This window comes from Hylaeus anthracinus, unplaced genomic scaffold (assembly GCF_026225885.1).
Source record: "Hylaeus anthracinus isolate JK02 unplaced genomic scaffold, UHH_iyHylAnth1.0_haploid 12001, whole genome shotgun sequence".
Lineage (NCBI taxonomy): Eukaryota > Metazoa > Arthropoda > Insecta > Hymenoptera > Colletidae > Hylaeus > Hylaeus anthracinus.
In genome coordinates, this window is record NW_026534348.1 from 13,075,427 (window position 1) to 13,096,546 (window position 21,120).

The following is a 21,120-nucleotide window of genomic DNA, read 5'->3' on the forward strand; positions in this document are numbered from 1 at the left end:
GTCCGCAGACCTAGATTCTTTAACGATATTGAAAAAAAAAAGATAAAATTTTAAAGATACTTTGAAGTATTACTTCTTTTTACAAACAGTTACACTTACAAAACTGGGTTTGCAAATACTTTCTTAACTCGGTGTAGTATCTATCGAATTCTTGCCACCTATTTCTCCCTTCTAAAATAATCTTATTCCGCGAATTCTCGCGACAAAGCATCGGTAACCGTTGCTCGGTCGTGGAACATGACTACGAGAGTCCAACGATTCGGGGAACGGCAGTAGGCCGGGTTAATTGCTCGGGGTTAATTGGCCAGAACGCTTCAGGGAGTCTCGATCTTTTTCCAGATTCACAATTCGACCGAGAGCTCGGTCGTCCTCCATTCCGTGAACTTAATGAGCTCCGGAAGATACAGATGCGAGGTGTCAGCCGAGGCGCCGTCGTTCCAAACGGTATCCGATCACTCGGATATGGTGGTAGTGGGTAAGAAAAGTCTACAAATCGTCGCAGTCGATCTTCCGCCCTATTAGACAGCAAACGTTTCCCGAACTCAAACCGCGATGGTGGTTGGTTTTTCGTACAACTTCGCGCGATTATTCGTTGTCCGTAACGACTGGTAAAGTCGGTACACAGTGCTGTCCAAAAAAAAGTCTAAGACCACCGGGTGAAGGTTGCATTATACTTAAATAAATCCGTGTTTGTGAAATAAATGTAACGTATATTTGTTATTACATTTTATACATACTAGTATACTAAATGCATCAGAGCCGGCGTGACCTTTTGCCGGCCTGAATTCACAATCAAATCCTACACTTAAATTTTACAACGAGGAATTATTTATTTACAACGCTGTTACATATTATATATTTTTTATAAAATAATTTAAATAATAATACTTTGATGATTTTTGTCACTCCTTTAAACTGAATCATCGCTAATAAAAAAATGTCTTGCATCTGTTAATGGTTTCATCATTCCGTAAAAATTTAATCAACATTTTCGTAGATCGCGGGGTCCCCCAAAATACGGGACCGGGTTCGCGCTGAACCTGCCTTGCGCCGGCCCTGACATGCACATACTAGGTGTAGAAATTAATATTATTATATTAATTAATAGACTATATTCCACGTGCATTATACATAGTTAGCGTATGTCTTCCATATTAATTTCCCATAGAGCATAAAATCGTCAGCCAACAGCCAGCACAAATAAATAACAAAACAAAAGATAACTTCCAGAGATCTAAAAGTCGAACATTTCATGTGAAACAATCTAATGATTCAGCTTATAACGATTCTCCCAGGCCACGTATAAGTGGTTTGCTCGTGAGGCAAGTTGTTTAGACATCGATTAAGAAAAAGGAATCTTGAAAACTTTCAGCTCTGCCGGAAGACGGGCCCATTATCAACGGGAGGCCAGGAAGGCTCCGTTATCAAGTCGGTGACGTGGTGCGGTTCAATTGCACTTCGGCCAAGTCGAAACCACCTGCCATACTCACCTGGTACATCAACGGAGATCCTGTAGTAAGTGACTTACGTGGAATCCCTGGCGCTTGTGGCAACGCTCATGCATGTCACAGCCATAAAATTTCGCGGGAAAACCGAACCACGAATCCCTTAGACTAACGTACCATTAAACTCCTTCTGATCGGGCTTCCACTGGTATCTGCTCGCCTGTTGTATCGGCTTGCAAGATAAATGTACCCACAATGTTTGCGGCATCAGAGAACAACGTTCATCGATCGGGACGAGCGAGGCGTGCTGCTTAGAATAGTTTCATACTTTTGTTCTAAACGGGCGAAATCTAAAAAGCGTTACTGTTTTATGTATGTGGTACTTTTTTAAATGTGACCCTGCAGTGAGCAACAGTTTTAATTTTCCGTTGTACTTCTACTTATTCGAAGGAAACTGGTGCTAGAAATGTAGGAGAAATAGAACAAAAATGCATTTGTAACTCTCATCGAGCACTTAAATTAAACGTCTAGACTAGAACAATTTCAAATGACATTATTTGATATAATATTTAATGGAAGTGTCCTCTCAATTTATCGTTGATTTATTTTTGAAGTGCAATTACATTATAGTCATGAAATAACTCCATAGTTAATACAAGACTTCATTAATATTCTATTTGCAAATGATGACTCAATTGAGAACAATGCTAATATTTAAATATTTATTCGTATTTGCGAAGAAATCGATGTTTCTCTCTTATTTTCAAATAGTTCTTCAGTGATAGAAATATCAACCCGAAAAAGTGTAAAATGATACACTTTGAAATAGCTGTTAGATTTCGTATCTGAACGGTCCTGACATCTTGTTCCTTAGTTTAGATTCGACAATCGTAGCAGAAAGTTATTTTCAAAGTGTTTATTGTTTCGAAGGTTCTAAAGACTCGTACAAATGGATTTCTGTCTTGAACTCAATTAAAGTGAAGATAAAATTAATTTTACAGTGAAGGAAGTAACTCGTATAAAGAAATATAGAATTCAGTATAAAAGCGTGTAGTTTTGAAGGATGTAAAGATACATAAATTACTCAAATATAATACTTTTATACATTGATCTGCGTAAAAATCGTTTTATGTCAGGCGTAAGAAGTTCTTCAAATATTCGAGAAGTCGTCTAAAGTCGCTACATCGTCGAGTTCAAAGGGTTCATATACAACATTGTGCACGGCAGGGTTGACATCAGTTTATTTCGTAGCTATTATACGCAACAGCAAGCTTCGATCGCGTTTGGAGACAAAGGTTCGCCAAGCAGTCCAACTGCCATGTCGAGAAACAATGAAAAATGATTGGTAATCAATAGACTGCTGATATTTATGGAAATTTATATTGGGTTGTCTGGAAAGTCCATTTTGATTTTTGGTAGGTGGTACAGGTCTGAATATATCGGAATGGTTGAACACAAATAACATGTATACATCCCTTAACTTCATTTGCCATAAATGCATAAACATCCGCAGTCCGGTAATCGATACGCAGACCCTTTCAGAAATATTAGTCAGCCGGGAGTGCTCTGCCTATACTCTGTTAATTTTGATCTTTAAAGCAGAACATGGAAACAAAATAGACAGCGGTGTAGACATCGCTTTGGTTGGATAATATTTTTAAATCATACCGTGGTCCCGCCATCAATAAGTTAGCATCTTTCCTGTGCATGTTCTCCGCTACTTCATGGTCGTTCGAAGCGCTGACCTCCCTCGGGAGCAGTCAGCAAGGGTCCAAGTATCGTAACTTATTCGCAACGCCACGGCTGACCTCGGCTTGTCCGGTTCGAATTGCAAATTCTCCTTCTTTCTGGCCCCGCTCTCCCGGACCCCGTGGAAAAGAAAGTATCCGCGTCTAGACACAAGCCATGTAGCATGCACGTAGAGACCAGGAATTTTTGGTTGCGTCAGGTCGACGACACACAATACTTGAGAGGACCTCACATCACCGAGGTGGATCGCGAGGGTCTGCAGACGGCCGTGCTCGGCCTGGAGTTCCGTCTGCGTACGAAGCACTTCAAAAGGGGAGACTTGAAGATCAAATGCCTGGCGAAGATAGAGACCGTATATTGGAAATCGAACGAGCTCAGCATAGAGGGTGAAAGGCCTCTGAAGATGCCGGTAATGGAGAGCAGGGAGACAAGGGCGCAAGGCCACACGCACGCGGAGCATATCTTAGGAGGTAAAGGCGACCGAACCGAGAAAGGGTATCGCGGGTGCGCGTGACGTAATTCGCGGCACAACCGAAAGAGGGTGAACCCTCCCGGCGAAACGCGTCCAAAATGCAGAGTTACGTTTTGTCGTGGAAGGATTCATTCTCCATAGAGATGGATGATAATATTTTTAATCGGGGACCAAAAACGACAGTTACTCAACAAATTTGTAGGGTAACGGGGATTCGTTTTTGGTCAATTTATATTCACACATTCCACGTGTGTCTAGCCGTTACAAATATAGCTATGAATTCAGTCCTCGGCAAACATTTCAACACGAATGACACACCAAGTTTTATTTCGAGATTCAGATATAGAAACTATTTTCTTCGCGCAAATTTTCACGTATTTTTATTGTCTGTGACAACATTAATAAAAGCTCGTTTAGTAAAGTTAAGAGGGTAGAAGGCTGCTGTAGAAGTCATACAAAAATTAGAATACTCCAGAATAAAACATTTGTTGGCCATGCAATGTAAGTCAACACAAAAGATGACGACTGGAATGTGCCAACTTAGCACAACAAAATGGTACCAATTCTTTTGTACATTTTGCGTTTTATATGCATAAAATGTTTCGAAAAAATTTATATTACAACTTCAACTCGATAGTCACATTGACATACATGGGGTACACAGTTCTCTGCATTCCCCTTTTATAAGTTCGATATTTTCATAATTCCCAAGAATCGAGAAGCGAGCTTTTGACATTTGGAAGTCAATCACTATATTCACCGGTATTCTTCTCTCGTCTTCCCTCGGGTCCCTCTCCCTATTCAAGGCGATCCCCTTAGCGTCTGAACAACCCTGTATCACTGAAACATTAATCGCGATGATCGATGCCAAGAAAAAAAATCCGGTCGTCTGGATAAAATCGGCGAGATATCATTGGAAAAACTTTGACGACGCGTTCGAGGCATACAACACGTCGACACGTATCGTCGTTGTTCGTTTGCCGACAATTTGCTGACTTACATTGCATGGCCAACAAATGTCAGGCAAACCGTGCAGCTGCGGATGCAATTCCCTCGCCAATATCGATCGAATCAAGAAGCGTTGTTGATACGTTCCCATTTCTCGCTCGAATTTCCCCTGTCTAGTTTTCCATTTTCTTTTTTCAATTCTATTTCTTCCCATTCGTGAAAATCACTCGATATCGCCCGTTCACCTAACCCAGATTGCCGATAACGTTTCACTGACAAGCTTTACGTCTTTTTCAGGTAGTGGAAGCAGCACATTGGCACCTTGCATCTTACCGATGATGACGAGTTTATTGATTCTACGATAAGAAGACGGGACGGACCGATGGTGTCGCGTCCTTCGTGCTCATCCTTTTCAGGCCTCTAAACCGAGAATCGTGCGGATATCACTGTGTACTAAATTAACCGTGTTGTTTCTATTTTTTTATAATCGCAGTTAGTGGAGTTAGCGTGGACATAGACCAGAGAATATACTTATCAGAGTACATATGTTAGAGTGTTAGAAGTGGAAGAATGTGTAAATTCTTATTTAGTGGGTCGGTCCATAAGTCTCTGCGCATCTTTTACGTTTTGCGAGATCCGTGCGCCATCCTTTTTCTTGGATTTCCGAGGTTCAACACATTCACGATGGTGGCTCGTATCGCGGACTTTCATATTTGGCGGCATAAGTCAGTTACGCCCAGTACTGGACTTTTGTACCTGGTAGTCCAGGGAAAATGGAGACGTACACTTACCAGTTACACTCTGTAAATTTCAATAAAAGTGGTCAACAAATCACGGAGATATCCTCTTAAAATGTAACGAAGCTCAATGAAGTATGGCTAACGTGGAACAAAAATTATAAGGGACGTAAATGCTTTGTATCGGAGTAAATGCGTTGAGGAGATTGACTAGTTAAAACAAAATAATAAGAATTTCTTCAAATTTTAAAATTGAAGCTAAATACTTTTAATCTGAACGGATATATGAATATTGGCATTAATAATGGCACTGCGCCTGCCCCACAAGATAAATAGTCAATATCCTTAAATAATTTCAAAGTTCTCAGAGAAGATTATTAGAACAAGTATGCGTAAAGATTTATGGTACGACTCAGCAGGAAATGATTGATCATGGTTGTTTAAAAGTTTTTTATTCAGTCGTTGATACGGTTCGGTGGACAGAGTTTAAAAAAACAGCCGAAATTTATAAATCTATGATCGACGGAGTATCTTCAGGTATTCGAGAGTGCGCAACCTTCGCTCTACATACGTTTTTTCCCTCTCCTTCGTCTTACATAATTAAGGGAGTCACGAATGTGTGCGAACGAGTAATAATCACTTCAACGCGTGTTTGACAAAGAATGCGGCAAAGTGTGAATGCCTAGCATATTTATATCTTACTGTACATGAGTGTTTCTATCGTCCAATCGCGAAAGAACAATGAAGATTCGGCCCGGTGAGAAAAAACGTTCTCTTTCGTCATAGCTTTTATCAATCTAGTCGCTATTATTCAGCCGCAAAGATATGTTATCCTAGAGTTATTACAAGCTCTGTGTGTGATCGTGTGTGATCGTGTGTGCGCGCGTGAGGGTGTGTGGGTGAGTGTAGCGTGTGTTTACCAAAGAAAATTTCGCGCTATAACATTCCTAATTGTTAATTACAGGTGAACCATAGAGTGTGTAGAGGCATCGTCATGTACTGCCACTTTTTGTGTATGGTGTAACTATAAGAGCACGCTGTACATATGTACATAAATCGAACCGACTTTTATCTTTAACTTAACGTTCTGATAATAAAGCGACCTTTACGTCGACGAACGACAAACGAGTGTACTCATCGCCAAGTGTGTGTCATTTGTGATTTCAGTTTCGTCTAAGAACCGCTTCCGATCACCATTACAAAACTATCCATGCGTAAAATATAAGTTATAAACTAGGAAGGTCATAAAGTAGAAGTACTGAAGAGACATCTCTCGGTAAAGAACGCGTGCCGCTTTTTCTGAGGCTGGCAAGACCTGGCAGGCGATCTGGCGAAGAAGTTGGAGATCTTTTGCTCTCCGGTTTCTCCTTCTTCTTCCACTTCTTCCCACTCTACTGACAGGGCCTGCGAATTCAGGATCTTCTCGGCGGTAGACCAGCTGAATCTGACAATACGCGGGAACCCGAATACAGGGTCCACGTTCTCCGACAACCACTTCTTCGTCTCTGGATCGTTTGGATATCCACTTGCGTATCCCCCTTTGATCGAGCCTTCGAGGAATTGCCAAGATGATATTGCGTGATCACGGGAGACTTTGGCGCAGATACTGGCCGCACTGACAATAGGATACGTGGAATCAGCCTTCTTTGCAACGACTATCTTCAGACCCGGAAAAATCTGCTCTAGCCTGGCTTGATACTTTTCTGGCGGGCCTACCGTGTCCACATAGATCTCCTTGATCCACGCGCCAGCCTCGATCACTTGTTTAGCTAAGTCGATCGCGGAGACCATAGACACCTCATTCAAGGATGTTTTGCAGCGACGATACATGCTATTCGCGATAATGTTAGGCGATATCACTTCCACGGCCCAACCCATTGTATCATTGTGTTTGCAAATTTTGTCAAAAATCGCGTCTCTTTTCTCCTCGGTCAAGGTCTTGGAATCTGCGCAGCCCAGGTCTACGAGAAGTTGCTTCTGCGACAACGGAGCGTAAGAAACTCCATAAACCATGGGTCCCAAAACTGGCCCACGCCCAGCCTCATCGATGCCGAGCTGGCACGGCTCATCTTTGCATATTTGCGGTACCTGCGAGGCATTTGAAATTGTTCGAAACTTCGCCAAGATACAGCGTCGAAGTTCAGTATCTTATTCGTTCAAAAAATGGTTTCCATTGAAGTGTAATACTGGGAGAATCAATGGCTTACAATTAAACGACGTTTTATTTGTAAGCAGTTTATTTTGTATTCCTATACCATGAAACAAACATTGAGTGCATTCCATGGAGACAACTGTTATCTCTGCATTGTCATCCATGATGAATTGTTTTTTGCGATACCTTCCAAAGCTCAAAAGTTTCATTTTACTCTGTTCAAAAGATGTTACAAAATGCCTAGAAGTTTATGTCCTTGTATGTTTGCTTGCAGGATGATTAAGAGTTACATCATAGTCCAACAGTTACATTAACACGAGGTCGAATGAATATCACGTTCAACATTTTATTAACACTCGGTAACCACATATCGCACATATAACTTTACTTCTTTTTATCATATTTGAATATAAGATAATAAATACTTAATAATTCCTGGATTAGCTAGGGTTACTTCAGATTTTAATAAATCTCACATGGAGATAAATCTTGAAAATGTCTTGCATCCATATAATTTGTTCTGATAAAATTTTAATTATATCACTTAAGCTTTTATAAATTAATGATATATTAATAACTATCATGCATCATTTCAAGGTATGTTATTACTTCTTGAATTATCACAGGCTTCCAAAGTGCAAACAAGCCATAACAATTAAAAGAATAGATACATATTTTAGGCATTTACGGCTATTATTTATTTTCAGCATACATGTCTCTGAATTTGTCCCAGATGAGAAAAAGAAATAGATTGATTGATTCACAAGCATGCATTTCAGAATGTTAAGATACTTATGTGATATTTTAAAGAGCAGAAATAATAATTAAAAATACAACAATAACATTTATACTGTCAATGTCATGTATCATGAATTTGCTTTTTCAATTTAAATTTATTCTGGACTTTCAATTGAAATCAGTAAACAAATAAGACAGTAGAACTTCAAAATTAACGAAACAACGTTCACTCTTTTTCACATACCTCCGATAAATGAACTTTATTAACGTTGTTATCCCAGGCTTCGAAGTACGGAATCAGGTCCTCTCTGCAGGTAATTCGAGTATCTTCTTGTATATTATTAGCATTCACTTCTGATTTAATTTCAATAACGTTATCTACTGTATCCTTATTCTTTTCCATGATATTCGTCTGTTTTTCCGTGCACCAGATATATGAAAGTTAACCTCTAAAGAAACGTCAGCGTTCGGACGAACCGCCAAAAATGAAGGCGCGCGCATCGATAGGTCGTATCGAAGCAGCATGGGTGCTTTCTTCTCAGAACTGAACACAGTTTCTTGAATGGCAACGGGTACGACGACAAAATCTATCAATTCGCTATTTAAATAGTTCCCTGTACGTGCGATTAAACGATAGACCAAAGGTTAAGAGGTGTAATCGAATCTTAATCGATAAACAAAATCTAATTATCAACTTCTGTATTGTATATCCAAGGGTTTCTTAGTTTCTTCTGACTACCTGCGTGCATGCGTACGTGTATGTCCCTCGGTGGAAATACTTGATGACGCCGTGCTAGTACCGATATTCGTATGTCGCAAAATATAACATAACCTCTAAGTAAAATGCTCGAGTTCTTATCAGCATCGTTTAAGGTTCCGTTCTTACGTAAAATTTGAATTTTCACGTTTTCGTGTCGATTCGCAAACGCTCCATTGAGTACAGCGCAACATGAAAGTTATTGTGAAGAAACTTAAAGGGAAAGAATGTGTTGTTGACGTGAGTACAAGGCATCTCATTCTCTTTTTTCTTCGTTTCAATTAAATAAGAGAACGTACAACGAATTCATTTCGTTACTATGTCGTTAACAACGTTTTTTTAGAAGTGTTGTTCGTGTATAGTTTTCCAGAGATTGACACTTTTTCGTAAATTTTCTATTTTTATTTTTGACATTAAATTTGACATGTTTCGTGATATCTCGAATCGTTATAGAATAGTTATTTCACTTTTTCGATAGATTACGCCTTCGGATACAGTTCTACAGTTAAAGCACAAAGTTAGCGACCTATTGGGCATAAACGTTCCTCAGCAGAAACTTCTGCTCGCAGGGAAAACATTAGCTGGTATGGATTAATGGACCAATTTTAGTTTAAACAAGAAAGTAATACATGTTTCAGGTTTGTGCCAATGTTAACCATGTGTTTCAGATGAAAACCCTTTAAGCTTTTATCCAGGAATCAAAGATGGGATCAAGTTAAATCTTTTGGTCGTTAAGAAAGCTGAGGAAGGGTCTACAGAGGGAAAGGCAACACATCGTAAATCAGGCACGGATATTCTACGAGACGAGATGTCTAGAGTTCTAAGGCATTATTACACAGAGCCTGAGATAGAGTTGATAGTTAATGAATTGATCAAAGATCTGAAATATAAAGTGAATAGCCTTAGTTTCGATGACTTAGAACGATTAGCAACAGCATTACTTCAAGACCAAGAAAATTTAGCTTAAGGATACTTCGATTTTCTAATTCTGCTTATTTGATTATTGTAACACACTTTTATTTAATTAAAACATTGCCTCATTACACCTTGTAACCAATAGCGCATTTGAAATAATTGTAAGGGGTATGAGCGTGAAAAGAAACTAAATTTATCAAAAGATCGGTTTTATTAAAACAGACAAGTACAATTATAATCGCACTTTAGAAAACAGAGTTTTAAGGATCAGCCATGTCTAGTTGTCGAAAGTATCTTGCAACTAGACATATAAATAAATTCAATGCCCCAATTTCGTGTACTTCCAACGTTTTCTAAAAGAAAAAGAAATACATAAACTTAACATGTGTAACTGAAGAAATCATTATGAAAAGTAAAGCAACCAATTTTTGTATCTTCCTTTAATATGAATTGTAATTCCATTTATTTTTCTTTTAAACTATTTCCTTGAATTGTTCTACAATTTATGTCGATGGCAAGTTTAATACATGAACATGCAATAAAATTGATTTGTTAAAAAATAAAAATTTATATATGTCTATCTTTTTTCTACTATTATAACAAATTGAATTTTCCATTTTATAAGATTGTGTATTACCGAATGGGCTCGAATGATCGAGCATGTCCTTGCCAAGGAACGTAAACAGGAACACACATTTGGAGTCAAAGGTACTTCTAGAACAACCAGTAGTGCATATATCCATTGGCCCAATTCATATTCTATTTTTTTTTGTATCTCGATATGTTCCACCAAATACTCTAATATTTGTTCTACCATTGGTTGATTTAAACAGAAAATGACATTTAATGTAGGAACAATCCTTGTCTTCCCTTCGAAATGACCCAAACAAAATTTGATCCAATCTTTTTGTTCATCTATACTTGGCTGCAAAAATTAAACAACAGTAAAACAATAGTGTGTCAACCAGAAAATTAAAGAATATTTTAGTATTTACCAGATCTAATTGCGGTGGTCTCCATTCACGCTTTGACATCTGAATTTCATTCTTCAATTGGCTTATGTACAGTCTGACATTGGAAAAATCTGACATTTGGCAATGCTGCCAATCAAGTGTACAGCCAAGCCATGATGGTGCCTCCATGCATCCTGATAACTTGGTGTTTCCATCATTATTATATAGAGTGTTCCTAAAATTTTTGGCCAAATCTTACCAGTGAAGTACATAAAATGTACGTCTACAAATGCTTTCCATTTAAATTCTGAATTCCTTTCAAGTTTCATGTAGAATTATATACTTATTTCTGGTTGTGACTTGTAGAGAAAGCATTTGAGGACCTAAATACTTTAATTACAATTTGTTAATACAATTTATACAATTGATAGAATGAGCTGGTAAAGTTTGGCCTAACATTCGAGGAAAACCCTGAATGTAATGCATGCCCCTTAATTCATAACTGATGCGAGCTAAAAATTTAAAATAACATTTGCAAACTTACAGGTTCAATATCAATTGTTGGTGTTTTGAAACACTTCTGATCGACGTCAGCTACTACAATATCTGCGCATTGCTGCGCTTCTACTCTATAACAGAATGACATTGAATTACTCGCCGGATCGCAACAAGCTTCGAGATATTTACTTACATTACTCTTTTCAAGTATTCTTCTCCAGAAGTTGGTGGCAAAGAGAGGTTAATATCGTCATCGATTTCTCCAACTACGAAAGCAGGCTCTCTCAAACAGTTAGTCATTTCGTTTATTGTGCGCTGGTATTATGTTGATATAGTTAATAACTCATCTTCATTACTTTCACATTATTAATAAGTTATGTGTGGTTGATTATGTCCTCTAGTTCAGTCGTGTCAGTACAGCATTTGTATTTATTTATTCTTAGGCTTGTGTAGTATAGTTGAGTGGGTGGCAGCACTTTCTGTCCTCACCACTAGAGGGGGACCATACCGCGCGTTTCTCACAAGTTCTCACTCTCCCTTGATATTGGTCAATTATTAGTGCACAAATCAATAATTAGATGCTGAATTATGGTAATTATGACGTAAAATTACATTTATATACGGAGAAAAGTAGAGAATTTATGTTTTAAATAATTTCATGTCTGCGCGACATTTAGCAAAGTGAGGCGGAAACTACTCCACGACAAAACTTGAGCGGTTAGCCGAGAGATGGCGTCAAATTTGGCGGTATTATTATTGATTTAAAAAATGTAATATCAGTCAATTATTGGTTTATTAACAATTAAATGTTGAACTATAATAACTATGATGTAAAATTACATTTATATAGAGAAAAAAGTAGAGACTATGTTTTAAATAATTTCATGTCGGTCGCGACATCTACCGAAGTGAGGTGGCAACTATTTCACGACAAACTTGGATGGTTCGCTGAGAGATGGCGCCAAATTTGGCGGTATTATTATTCATTTAAAAAATTTAATATCATTAGTGCAAAAATCAACAATCAGAAGTAGAATTGTGATAATTACGATGTAAAATTATATGAATATGTAGGAAAAAAGAAAAAAAAAATGTTAATATATGTGAAAAATTAGTTCCATTAACTTGACTATATGCTCTTATATGTATATGGAAATATATGATTGATATGAATTCAATGAATAATAAAGGATAATTATTAAAAATTATGATGCTGCTCATTCTCCTGGGGTTTATCTTTAAATTGCTATAATTTGCCTTCGTTCTTCGTTCTTTATTTACCCTTGTATTTTCATTTGCTTGCTTTGATTCTTACCCTTTATAGAATTTATTTTAAAATTCATTTAGCATTAGTCTGAGAGTGATCTCGATGAAGTTTGAAAACGTTTATTGTTTACGTGAACATTATTTATCGTGGCAACTGAATTACATTTATGGAACACCCACGGAAGATAATTTTGTTTAAGTTCTGTGCAAAATTAATAATCGATCGGGTTCATGTCTTATAAAATGCTCATTTTGTTAGCTGACTACAGAAAGTGCAAAATTTTGTTCGTCTTGGTACAAGAATACGCTTCATTTGGGAGCAGTTCCGCGGTTGGCCTAGTTTCCAACCCTTTGTACTGATATCACGTTCGAGTTTCACGAGCAACGCGAAAATAAGCCGTTGTCTCGCACACAAAAAGCATTGTTAAAGCCCCAACAACAATCCACTCCATGGGTTAGGCGCTTGGAAAATTTGATTCCTCTTTCTCGATCGACAGACAGTGTTTCATCATTATTTGGTTGTAATCAAACATTCAAGAAAAGGCACTAATTCATTTTAAATGTTTCTAGTCTTAAGTTCAAGTTGTCCTTAGTATATGAAAATATTATAATTACACATGAATGATCAACATTGAATTAAACTTATTAATTTGTCAAAAAGGTTACCATAACACAAGAGACAGCCAGCTCAGTCGGAATCCAGATCGATAGAACACTCGTAGAAAAACTTTTCCCATTGTTTCTGTGCTAAGTTTACTTTTCAAACGATGTTTGCATATTATACATTTTCATTTTTCACAGATCCCCAGGAAAATATACTTTCTCCTTCCGAGGATCTCGTCGACAAGCAAGGGAGAAACCGAAGGCCGGAAGGACAGCTTTTTCTCGTTATGCAACTTTTAATTACAATTGGTTCGATTTCCTTTTTAACGGAGTTTCCATCCGAGCTTCGTTAGACGCGACCGTGGAGCTGACACTCGTAACGTCGACTTCTTTTCCACCCCACGGCCTTTTCACGGCTCTGAATGTTCCTCCTGACGTCCTTAATTAACGACGGAAATACGCTGTTAGTTCTTCGAGTGGCGAGCAATACGCTGAGCCTCTCTGCCTTGTCGTTTGTATATTAGTTTTCTCTTCCGCCAGCCTTTTAACGTCCCTGCTTCTTACCCATTGAACGAACCTATCAGAAACAACTTTATTTCTGTTGGTTTTAGGGCTCAATCAAGCCTCAAAATCTACCAAATACCGTTTTTCACATTTATATGTACTCAAATAAAAATAAATAACAAAATTATATTGCTATTCAGAATGAATCTATTTTCAATTCTTCATTAATTATTCATATAAACATTGATATTTATAATGCATTGCTTACAGAAACATTAATATGCGAAAAGATAGATTTATCAAACATATCCATCCAAAGTAAAATTTTGTCTGTTGGGTTTCAAACGTGATATATAAAGAGAGATTTATTGCAATAGAGATGGAAGAATAAAACTTAACAGAGTAGTAAATAAGAAATTTGTAGTTTCTACGTACCTGAGAATCTGTCTTTCTGATAATATACATAAAATTATTATTAAAACTAAACGCATTCGCTGATTGGAAGAGGATGCCAGACACCACGGCACGCTTAATTAAAATACGTCAGTTACTATCTTTATTCAATAAATATAATATTACATCGTAACATAAGGAATATCCTGAAGTGTGTGGCGTGTGTTGTGTGTATTAATGTGTAATTGTACTTGGCCGCTGGACCGGTTGCAAAAACAGTTGCGAACCGTTCCAGCGAGTTTGCAAATAGATCTCTATATACGCGAACACACACGTACAGCCGTGTGTATGTACTCGTGTATACATATACCATCTTTAATATAGATCTTTCTTCTCTAGAGACAGCACAAACACATAGTATGGTACAATATCGTTACAAGGACAGTCATAGATTTCCGGCGATCGTTTCAGCGTTCTCGGTTGCTTCTTTTGTGAATCTTACCAACCTCGCGTGATCAAGAACCGTACATTTCAAGATGGTACCGGTATCTCATATTTTTGGCCACTCGAAGGGACAGGTCATCTCTTTGTTAACCGAATAAAACGGTTTACAATCTCCATCGAGACTTTTTTTAGTTGACAATTATTTCGTGCCTTAAGTGGATAAAAAGGTCAAGATTTAAATTGAATGAACGAAGGAATTTTTTTCGATGAAAACTTGCTATTTTATTAAGGAAAAACGATTCATTTGAAAGTCAACAAATGACGACTTTCAGTAAAACCACTGTTATTTTGGTAAAAATCATAATTTCGAAAAGTTCTACGTCTGTTTAGCAGATGTGATCAGAGAGAAAGCGATTAAATCAATTTGCGAAACTAAACCAATATCTACAATTTCATTTTAGGATTATTCTGCTTTTTGAGTATAACAGAATGATTATTCTATTAGCAGTTGACTTGGTAGCAAAATAAAAAGCAAAACTTGAAAATGAAACTAAAAGAAGATTCAACGCTATGCTTTCAGTGAAACTGAAGCAACTGGGTTGCTTGCAACGTGTTGTAGTGTGCTTTCGTCTCGGATGGCTCGCAGTGTAATCTCCGAATACTTATCAGGAACGTTCACTCACATCGTTAAATTCACCGAGTCTCTAGAACGAAAAACGCGGAGCTTAATAAGCGGAGCTTAATTGCAAATGCACCGAGCCGTGGTTCTTTTTCCCCCGCCGTCATCGAGATCTCCTTACGAAAGGGAACGGAAACTCCACGCAGGGAAATAGTTGACGACAACGTTCTTCCGGCGTAGCGCTTTCAGCGCTTGGAAATACCGGTCAAGTTGAAACTCGAGTACGCTTCAAAAGTACGATAGATTGCGAACGATGGAAATGTGTCTATACTTTCATTTGACTGATCGTTTCTACCGGTGCTCTTTCATGTAGCTACTTCTAACCGATAAAACTACAGAGAAAAAATTACAAACCGATAAGACGTCAGAGAAATATAAAACATTAATAACGAAAACCCCGAAGCGGATACAACAATGTAAAAAATTTGAAAACAGTAGAAAGTAGAGGTAGCGAAATTTACGAAGCAATTGACGTCAATCTAATAAATAATTTGGTCAAAGAGACGATGAAACTTTAGCAGTAAGAGCAGTTTCAGTTTCTAATAGAAACTTTCTATAGGCGGTTCAATAAAGTATCGAACGTATGTATTTCCTGAGGAAAATGTAAATATACAATCAAAATTTATATATATATGTGTATATAAGTGTATATCATATATATAATAATATATAATATATATGTATAATAATATTATATTACAGTGATAAATAATAATAATTGAATAATGTTATTATACATATACATACAAATATATAGACATAATATATAAATATATACTATAAATATTATGTCCTTTCATCACATTGTTTTATCTAACTTGAGTTGTCCATCATTAATCCATACACAATTGTACACATATGTGCACGTACACGTATATGCGTAAGCATATAACGTTATCGCGAACGTAATCATCTATTCTTTCATATATTTGTAATGAATATGAATACTTTTGTGATTCACTGCACGTTTTTCCTACTAGTAAACAATAAATACAATGTTTTCGCAGCAGATAGAATAAAGTTAAAAGATCGAACCTATAGTAAGGTATCGCGTAAAATCTTAGCAGAAAAAGAAGCAAACAGAAATACAAACAGTCGCGAACGTATAACATCCTGTCCGCTTCGGTGGCCAAAAAATATATGTACCTCGGGGATGACGAACGTTTACCCAAGGACCTCACTGGTCCTGATAACGAGACGCTCAGCTCGCATGGAAACCGTACGACGTTTCCTCCCTCTTTCCCGTCACTAATTAATCTAATATTTACACGAGTCTGTCGTACAGCAGACGCCTGATCGAATTTGTTCGCCTCTTCCGCCGGATACGCTTAGCAAGAGTAAAAAATAGGTACTTTCCAGCCGGCTGGAGTCAGCCTTGGTTCAACTGAATCGTGTCCCCGTTAGAATTGGAAGATCGTTGAAAATCACCAGCCTCCCGGTAATTTCCTTCCCCCGCATTGCTGGAGGAAGAGAGAGTCTTTAGTAAAATGTTTCACATATGAAAATAGGTGTATACCATTTACATTATATCTCCCTATCACAATACACGGTCTAAGATAAAGTCGTGGCTTGATATGTACAATATATAATATATCGTTAGCACCGTGTATGCAGGATTACCATGGAGGCCACGGTCATCTTGTATACACGATGCTAGCAACAATATTTATGTATGTATATATGTATATATGTATAGTCGATAGAATGATTCGTTTAGCTAGACCACCTTCAAGAGCTTCCTTTTCGTTGAGCACGCGAAGGAATATGACTTGACGAAGTCTAAACGTGATTTTTAAATGAGAAGTGTTATCCCGTGTCGAGGTAGTTCTAGAAATTAATGAAAAGTATCGTTGTACCTTAGACGAAGACTGGTACGTCGAAGTCTAAACGAAAACTAAGGCACGAAGATTCGAACTCACAATTCTCGGTTCATACAGTCGACCGCTTTTCCTATACGACCAATTCTGCACCTTACTATTCGTTTTGATTATGTATAATGTTTTAAAAATATTTTGTATAGTTAAGGTTTCATTCGTATAAAACGTCAGCCTAATATATAATACTAACGAAAAAATGTATGTATATTATTCACTACCTGTTCTGTAAAATTGCGCTTAGTCTTTGATTAAAGCATATACAAAAGAACAGAATTATGTGGAATTATTTTGATTAAATAGTCAACGTTTTTCAAAATGTTTTTTTTGTAATTCAAGTTTCATTTATATAAACGATATTTCACATTCACCAACCTAATGTATCCTAACAAAAAATATATACATTACGTTCAATGCTTGTCCTGTAAAATGGTGCCTTGTTTTAGATTAAGACACGTATTTAAATGTTAACAAATTCTTGAATTCTGACTACGAAAATTGCGGGTATCGAGACTTCCTCAAATATTTCCTCGCGACATCCACACCAAAGGAAACACGCGCGACTAAGTTAAACGAAACACTCTGTACGTTTCTGCGTCGTTATCCGTTCCCACACATCTCGCACGAACTGAATCCCTAACTATTGCACAGATTAGAAGTCTGTAATGCACTTAGATCGTTTGATTGTGTCTGTTCCATCGAGCTCTTAACATCTGATTTCCACCGAACTCTCGTTTCGTCATCGGTTCGTTAATCAAAAATTAAAACTCATGCATCCTACACGGTTGTAACGGTGGAAACGAGGCTTTAAGAGCAAACGAAACGTATTATGTTCTACTCCGTCCTTTCCCCGATTTTCTAAACGCTGTCACGAGACAGCGCACACGTACGCGTTAAGTTAGGGGGCAGCGTGTTTTGGATTATAATTTCTCTTCTCCTTCGGACTCTCTCTTCCCCTCCGATTCGCCATCGTCGTACGTGCTTCGTCAAGGTAAACTTAATTAAAAGAAGAAAAGATATAGAGTACAATAAATTGGCGTATGTACACGGTTGCAGACAGGTCGCGGACGTTCATCCCGATTAATCTTTCTTAATCGAGTATTTACACTGGCGTTCCTCCAGCCTGGAGGTAGGCTTGTTCAGTCGAAAAAGAGATAAAACAATGCAGTGTTCGTAACGTAACGAAGACGGAACTTGGGCATGTGTCGCGAATCTGCGTGTTCCGTTCGCGATCCGGCACGAAACTCCGAAAGATCGAACGCGGACACGAAGAGGTAGCGTCCGCCGAAGCAAGCGGATAGGCAGTGGCTTCCAGAAGATGGACAAGCGCTTCCGGTTCACGGGCGTCAGGTTCGAGGAGACCGAAGAGTTCCCGGTGGCGTCGACCGCCCCGAGAAAAAGGCTTAAGATCATTGAACGAAGTTCACGTTGAACGTCTCCAGTTCCATCGGCTGTAGACTGACCTCCTGGAGACCGTCCTTCAGCCGATGCTTCGTCTTGGTGCCCGTCAGGGACGTCTTGGTGATGTTCAGTTTCGCGAGCTTGAAAAAGGACGTCCCCTGGGGTATCTTCTCCGTGAGCGGACAGTGCTTCATGGCCACGTCCACCCCCACGGAGCAGCTGTAGCCCTGTCTGTGAAGCACCATCAGGGCGCTGTTTACGGGGAAGTTTGGCAGCTTTTGGTCGTGATTGGTCCTCAGGTTAAGCAAGTGAACATCGCACGGGAAGCTCTGGCTGAGCAGCCTGATCTCTGGCGCCATGGCAATTTCAGAATCCGTTCCGTCCACTACGAAGATGTTCACGGGGTAGTTGAGCGCGTTGCTCAAATGGTTGGCGAACAGGGAAGGCTTCGAGTATTTATCGTTCTCGCCTATTATGTCCTCCAGCAGCATCCAGTGTTTTATAACGGTTCTTCGATTGTCTAACAGACCCTCGCCCATTCCTCGCGAATCGTCGTACAGGGTTCTCCTATCCAACATCACCTCGAGCCAGCCTGGCTGGTAACTCGCGGCTCCTTGGCAGTGGTTCACCAGCAACGTCAGCCTGTGACTGGTGTCCTCGATGTAAGCCATCGTGGTGATGGGGAAGTAGTTACCTTCGATCCCTATCCTCTCTATCTTCGTCCTCTTTATCATTTGATGACCGTTCAGGTCTGTATAGAACTCTGGCGGGTCACCGTTCAATATATCGGTCTGTAAACGCATGAACATCTCTGTTTCGCGGTTCTTCGGGGGCGTCTCGAAGTCGACTATGTTTCTGATGTAGATCGCCTCGCCTAGGCCACCGTCTTTGTGATAAATGGCCACGTGATGAGTCAGCAGTTTCCCGTATTCGACGGTCAACCGCGAGCTGAGGATCCCACTGACGATGTAGATCTTCTGATGAGGGGTGTACGCCTCGAGGACATCCTTATCGGTGTCTCGAAGGTTCGGGTCGGGCATAAAAAGGTACGCGCCGCTGTGAAACTGCGCGGACGTGTACGCCGCGAACTGAATCGCGCACTGCATGATCTTACCAGTCGCTTTCTTCGTTACCCTTTTCAGGAAGCCCGTCTGACCGTCGAACAAAAGTTTCATTCGCTGATTCTCCAGCTGTACGTCGCCCATTTGCATGGGCTTGATGGGGAAGACGTTGTCTTTGCCGCATCTACTGCAATAGACTGTCGAGATCGCCTCCATGGGCACCTTGTCGATCTGTTGGATATGATAAGTGACGATGGCGAGGGGTTTTAATTCCACTGCGAACAACAGGACGTACACGTCGTGAGTGATGCTCGTGGCATTCATTACTGGGGCGATTTGATAAGGAATGGGATTCTTCTGTGGGTCCAAAACTCTGATCCTATACGAGGTAACCTTTAGACTGATCACCTCCTGCCTTGGCTGAGCCAGAGGATTGAACAGGACGATCTTCTTCGTCTCCTGGCCGTTGACTCCAATCGGTATCTTCTTGGGTAGCTTCTCGTAGCTGTCCCTATCGGATTCTGCCAACACGTACACCGAATTTGGCCTGGCCGATGTCCCAGCGAGCGATTGAATGGCGAAGCTCTGCAAACTAGTCGTGTCTGAGATGGATTCGAACAACTTCAGCGCGTAGTCCTTCATGACGAAGGATTTGGAGGTGCCAGTGATAGCGTCGTGGTGTTGAAACAGGCCCAGGTTCCGTCTCGCCTTGACGAGCTTCTCGAAGTACGTTTCGTAGAGCATGAAGTCCTTCTCGGACTGTTTAGCGACGTTCAACGCGATGGTGTAGAGAATTTCGGCGGATCGCAGATTCGCCTCGAGTTCGCGGTCCAGGATCTTCATATACGGCCTCGTGGTAAAGTAGCCGCTCCAGTAAGCCGGTCTGCCCTCGCTGAAGATATCCGAGTAGACGAAGAAGTCACCCTTCAGGGTTGGGAAGTTTTCCACGCGTTTTCTAATCTCACGGAAGTAGTCCTTCGGCGTGCCGAACACTATCTCAGCGTTGTACTCGTCCTTTCGACTGTTTATGTAGTCCATCAGGATCTTGTAGTTGGTATACTGTTGGTCCCACTCGACCGCGTGGTCGTACCTGAAGCAAGGAAAAGATCAGGTGTGTTAGAAGAATGCCGATTCGAGAGAGATTTTTTTATTTGGGAAAGTTATCGATTGTTCCATTATCTGACGCGGGCCCAAGAAGCACCGACGAATTAATCGCATCAAAACTGTAAAGTTCTTTGGGCAATTAAGTTCTACAATTTTTCGCTGGGTCAAAGATGTATAAAATAATGGGAATTATTTCGAAAGTGAAATCTGTACCTATAATTGCGATAATAAATTTTGGAGTTTAAGAGAATAGAACATCGAATTAACATGTACACCTTTGGTTGACGCACGATTATCCAACGTTTTGTTTTTGTAATGTTCTGTCATTTGAAATTACCATTTATTTTTTAGTTTTTGTCGAGACAAAATTTTGTCAGGAGTTAGTACATCAACATGAGTTCTTATTCTGCATTAACAGATATATACA

At 39.3% G+C, this 21,120-nt stretch overlaps 5 protein-coding genes across 7 annotated transcripts in view; 2 read left to right on the plus strand and 3 right to left on the minus strand.

The window, feature by feature from the left end:
- Nucleotides 1-5,158, plus strand: part of LOC128891468 (B-cell receptor CD22-like) — a 65,729-nt gene extending 60,571 nt beyond the window's left edge. The window contains exons 3-6 of the mRNA XM_054150969.1: nucleotides 340-475; nucleotides 1,373-1,515; nucleotides 3,394-3,664; nucleotides 4,912-5,158. Coding sequence (XP_054006944.1) covers nucleotides 340-475; nucleotides 1,373-1,515; nucleotides 3,394-3,664; nucleotides 4,912-4,979 — 618 coding nt within the window. The 3' untranslated portion in view covers nucleotides 4,980-5,158. The remainder of the gene's footprint in view (nucleotides 1-339; nucleotides 476-1,372; nucleotides 1,516-3,393; nucleotides 3,665-4,911) is intronic.
- Nucleotides 5,159-6,590: 1,432 nt separating this feature from the next.
- LOC128891463 (ribonuclease H2 subunit A) lies at nucleotides 6,591-8,644 on the minus strand. The gene is made up of 2 exons (XM_054150961.1): nucleotides 8,486-8,644; nucleotides 6,591-7,439 (listed from the first exon to the last, which is right to left on the minus strand). The coding sequence occupies exons 1-2, from the start codon at nucleotides 8,642-8,644 to the stop codon at nucleotides 6,594-6,596; spliced, it is 1,005 nt and encodes a 334-aa protein (XP_054006936.1). The 3' UTR covers nucleotides 6,591-6,593.
- Nucleotides 8,645-8,812: 168 nt separating this feature from the next.
- Nucleotides 8,813-10,483, plus strand: LOC128891475 (ubiquitin-like protein 4A-A). The gene is made up of 3 exons (XM_054150979.1): nucleotides 8,813-9,238; nucleotides 9,477-9,582; nucleotides 9,667-10,483. The coding sequence occupies exons 1-3, from the start codon at nucleotides 9,191-9,193 to the stop codon at nucleotides 9,963-9,965; spliced, it is 453 nt and encodes a 150-aa protein (XP_054006954.1). The 5' UTR covers nucleotides 8,813-9,190; the 3' UTR covers nucleotides 9,966-10,483.
- On the minus strand, nucleotides 10,106-11,796 carry LOC128891471 (gem-associated protein 2). The gene is made up of 5 exons (XM_054150973.1): nucleotides 11,558-11,796; nucleotides 11,411-11,495; nucleotides 10,909-11,067; nucleotides 10,551-10,838; nucleotides 10,106-10,266 (listed from the first exon to the last, which is right to left on the minus strand). Exons 1-5 carry the CDS (start codon nucleotides 11,662-11,664, stop codon nucleotides 10,174-10,176), a joined length of 732 nt encoding a protein of 243 aa, XP_054006948.1. The 5' UTR covers nucleotides 11,665-11,796; the 3' UTR covers nucleotides 10,106-10,173.
- A 2,474-nt stretch (nucleotides 11,797-14,270) lies between these two features.
- The window catches only part of LOC128891451 (alpha-mannosidase 2), a 136,695-nt gene continuing 129,845 nt past the window's right edge, over nucleotides 14,271-21,120 (minus strand). For all 3 annotated transcript variants that reach the window (XM_054150938.1, XM_054150940.1, XM_054150939.1), the window contains one exon: nucleotides 14,271-20,679. In XM_054150938.1, coding sequence (XP_054006913.1) covers nucleotides 18,537-20,679 — 2,143 coding nt within the window. In that variant the 3' untranslated portion in view covers nucleotides 14,271-18,536. The remainder of the gene's footprint in view (nucleotides 20,680-21,120) is intronic.

Excerpts from the sequence above, each read along its gene's own strand:
- LOC128891463 (XM_054150961.1), bottom strand. The coding sequence starts at position 8,644 with ATGGAAAAGAATAAGGATACAGTAGATAACGTTATTGAAATTAAATCA. Across the intron at positions 7,440-8,485 it reads ATAAAGTTCATTTATCGGAG|GTACCGCAAATATGCAAAGA; the intron begins GTATGTGAAAAA and ends AATGCCTCGCAG.
- LOC128891475 (XM_054150979.1), top strand. The coding sequence starts at position 9,191 with ATGAAAGTTATTGTGAAGAAACTTAAAGGGAAAGAATGTGTTGTTGAC. Across the intron at positions 9,239-9,476 it reads GGAAAGAATGTGTTGTTGAC|ATTACGCCTTCGGATACAGT; the intron begins GTGAGTACAAGG and ends CTTTTTCGATAG. Across the intron at positions 9,583-9,666 it reads CGCAGGGAAAACATTAGCTG|ATGAAAACCCTTTAAGCTTT; the intron begins GTATGGATTAAT and ends CATGTGTTTCAG.
- LOC128891471 (XM_054150973.1), bottom strand. The coding sequence starts at position 11,664 with ATGACTAACTGTTTGAGAGAGCCTGCTTTCGTAGTTGGAGAAATCGAT. Across the intron at positions 11,068-11,410 it reads CAACAATTGATATTGAACCT|TTATCAGGATGCATGGAGGC; the intron begins GTAAGTTTGCAA and ends GGAAACACCAAG. Across the intron at positions 10,267-10,550 it reads CGATCATTCGAGCCCATTCG|AAAACGTTGGAAGTACACGA; the intron begins GTAATACACAAT and ends TTTTTCTTTTAG.